This window comes from Lactuca saligna, chromosome 4, assembly GCF_052625555.1.
Source record: "Lactuca saligna cultivar CGN05327 chromosome 4, ASM5262555v1, whole genome shotgun sequence".
Classification (NCBI taxonomy): domain Eukaryota; kingdom Viridiplantae; phylum Streptophyta; class Magnoliopsida; order Asterales; family Asteraceae; genus Lactuca; species Lactuca saligna.
The window spans coordinates 292837819-292839332 of NC_136420.1; the positions used below are offsets into that span (position 1 = coordinate 292837819).

Sequence of the window (1514 nt, forward strand, 5' to 3'; positions counted from 1 at the left end):
GTCAAACAAATCATCAATCCTCAAGAGTGGATACGGTCTTCACCGTTAGCTTATTCAGCTACTGATAGTCAATACACATCCGATGCGATCCATCCTTTTTATTTACAAACAGGATCGGCGCACCCAAGGCAAACTACTCGGTCGGATGAACCCCGTATCTAACAACCCCTGCAGCTTTGTAGACACCTCTTGCATCTCTATTGGAGCTAACCGATATGGTGCTTTGGCTATCGGAGCTGCACTAGGAACCAAGTCAATCCGAAACTCCACCTACCTCTCTTGAGAAACTCCAGGAATATCCTCTGGAAACATATCTGGATACTCCCATACAATTGGCACATCATCAACCGATGGCTTACCCTTCTCTTGGGTATCCATAACATAGACGACGAAACCAGAACAACCCTGATGAAGATATCGTCTGGCCCTAACAGCTGAGCATAGGACCGGCCCGCGTTGAGCACCCTCTCCATGGACCACCAAATCTCCCCCACTTAGAGTCTGAACTTGCACCATCTGGCGCTCACAATCAATCACTGCCCCATTTGGGCTCAGCAAATCTATCCCTACCATACCGTTGTTCTTGAGAAAAGGAATGGGAACCAAGTCGATCAGATACTGCTCGTTAAACATCTCTAGAACACAATCTCGATGAAACCTAGATACCCGAACGAATCGATCATCCACAATCTCAACCTCTAATAGATGATCTAGGTCACCTGGATCTCCAACAAACCTCTTGCTGAGCGCAAGAGACACGAAAGATCGGGTAGCCCCCAAATCAAATAATATCAAGGCAGAGATAACATTCACAAGGAATGATCCTAAAACAAAAAAAAAATATAAGTAGAGAAATCAACATAAATAAAGAGTTAGAGAGAAGAGACATATCCATCACCATATCTGGTGTAGCACACACCTCCTCAACAGTCAGTTGAAAAGCCCTACTCCTCACAACAAGCGCATCCGCCTTGCCCTGGTGGCCATCATTGATCCATAGGGTCACTAGTGCATGTGCTACTGTTGATCCTCCTGATGCTAAACTAGGGCATTTGGCCTTATTGTGTCCCTTTAATTAAAATGAAATAAAATTAGATCTGATGTATGGGTGGTGGTGGTAGCACCAGTATAATCCTTGCTAAAGTGCCCTGTTTAGCTGCACTTGTAGTAGCCCAAACCATCCACTCTGTGAACCCCGTCATGCGACCTTCCGCATTTGCCACAACAGCTCTAACCCTGCAGTCCCTTCGACCTAGAGTCGAACCCCTTGCGTTTCTATGCTGAAACCCTAATTGCCTACATATGCTCCACCTTCCTCTTCCCTATGTGCTCTAACTCAATCTCTCACTCCCGCGCCCTATATATCATGTCATCAAAATTTGGGAAGGCAGAATAAGTAACGAACTCCCTAATATCAGATCTCGACATGTCATGGTATTGGGTCTTCCTCATCTCCTTATCAGTTGCATACTAGGGTACCAAAAATGCCCTCTCTCTGAACTTGGGGGTGATCT

General features: G+C 45.6%; 1 protein-coding gene across 1 annotated transcript; it reads right to left on the minus strand.

Annotated features, from left to right (window-relative positions):
- Window positions 1-270: 270 nt before the first annotated feature.
- LOC145040776 (uncharacterized) lies at window positions 271-1202 on the minus strand. Its single transcript, XM_078988672.1, has 2 exons — window positions 1148-1202; window positions 271-824 (listed from the first exon to the last, which is right to left on the minus strand). The coding sequence occupies exons 1-2, from the start codon at window positions 1200-1202 to the stop codon at window positions 271-273; spliced, it is 609 nt and encodes a 202-aa protein (XP_078844798.1).
- Between the last annotated feature and the right edge of the window lie 312 nt (window positions 1203-1514).

Bases quoted from the DNA above. Each gene is read 5' to 3' on its own strand.
- LOC145040776 (XM_078988672.1), bottom strand. From the start codon at position 1,202: ATGACGGGGTTCACAGAGTGGATGGTTTGGGCTACTACAAGTGCAGCT. The intron at 825-1,147 runs GCACTTTAGCAA...TTTTTGTTTTAG, and splicing joins TACAAGTGCAGCTAAACAGG to GATCATTCCTTGTGAATGTT.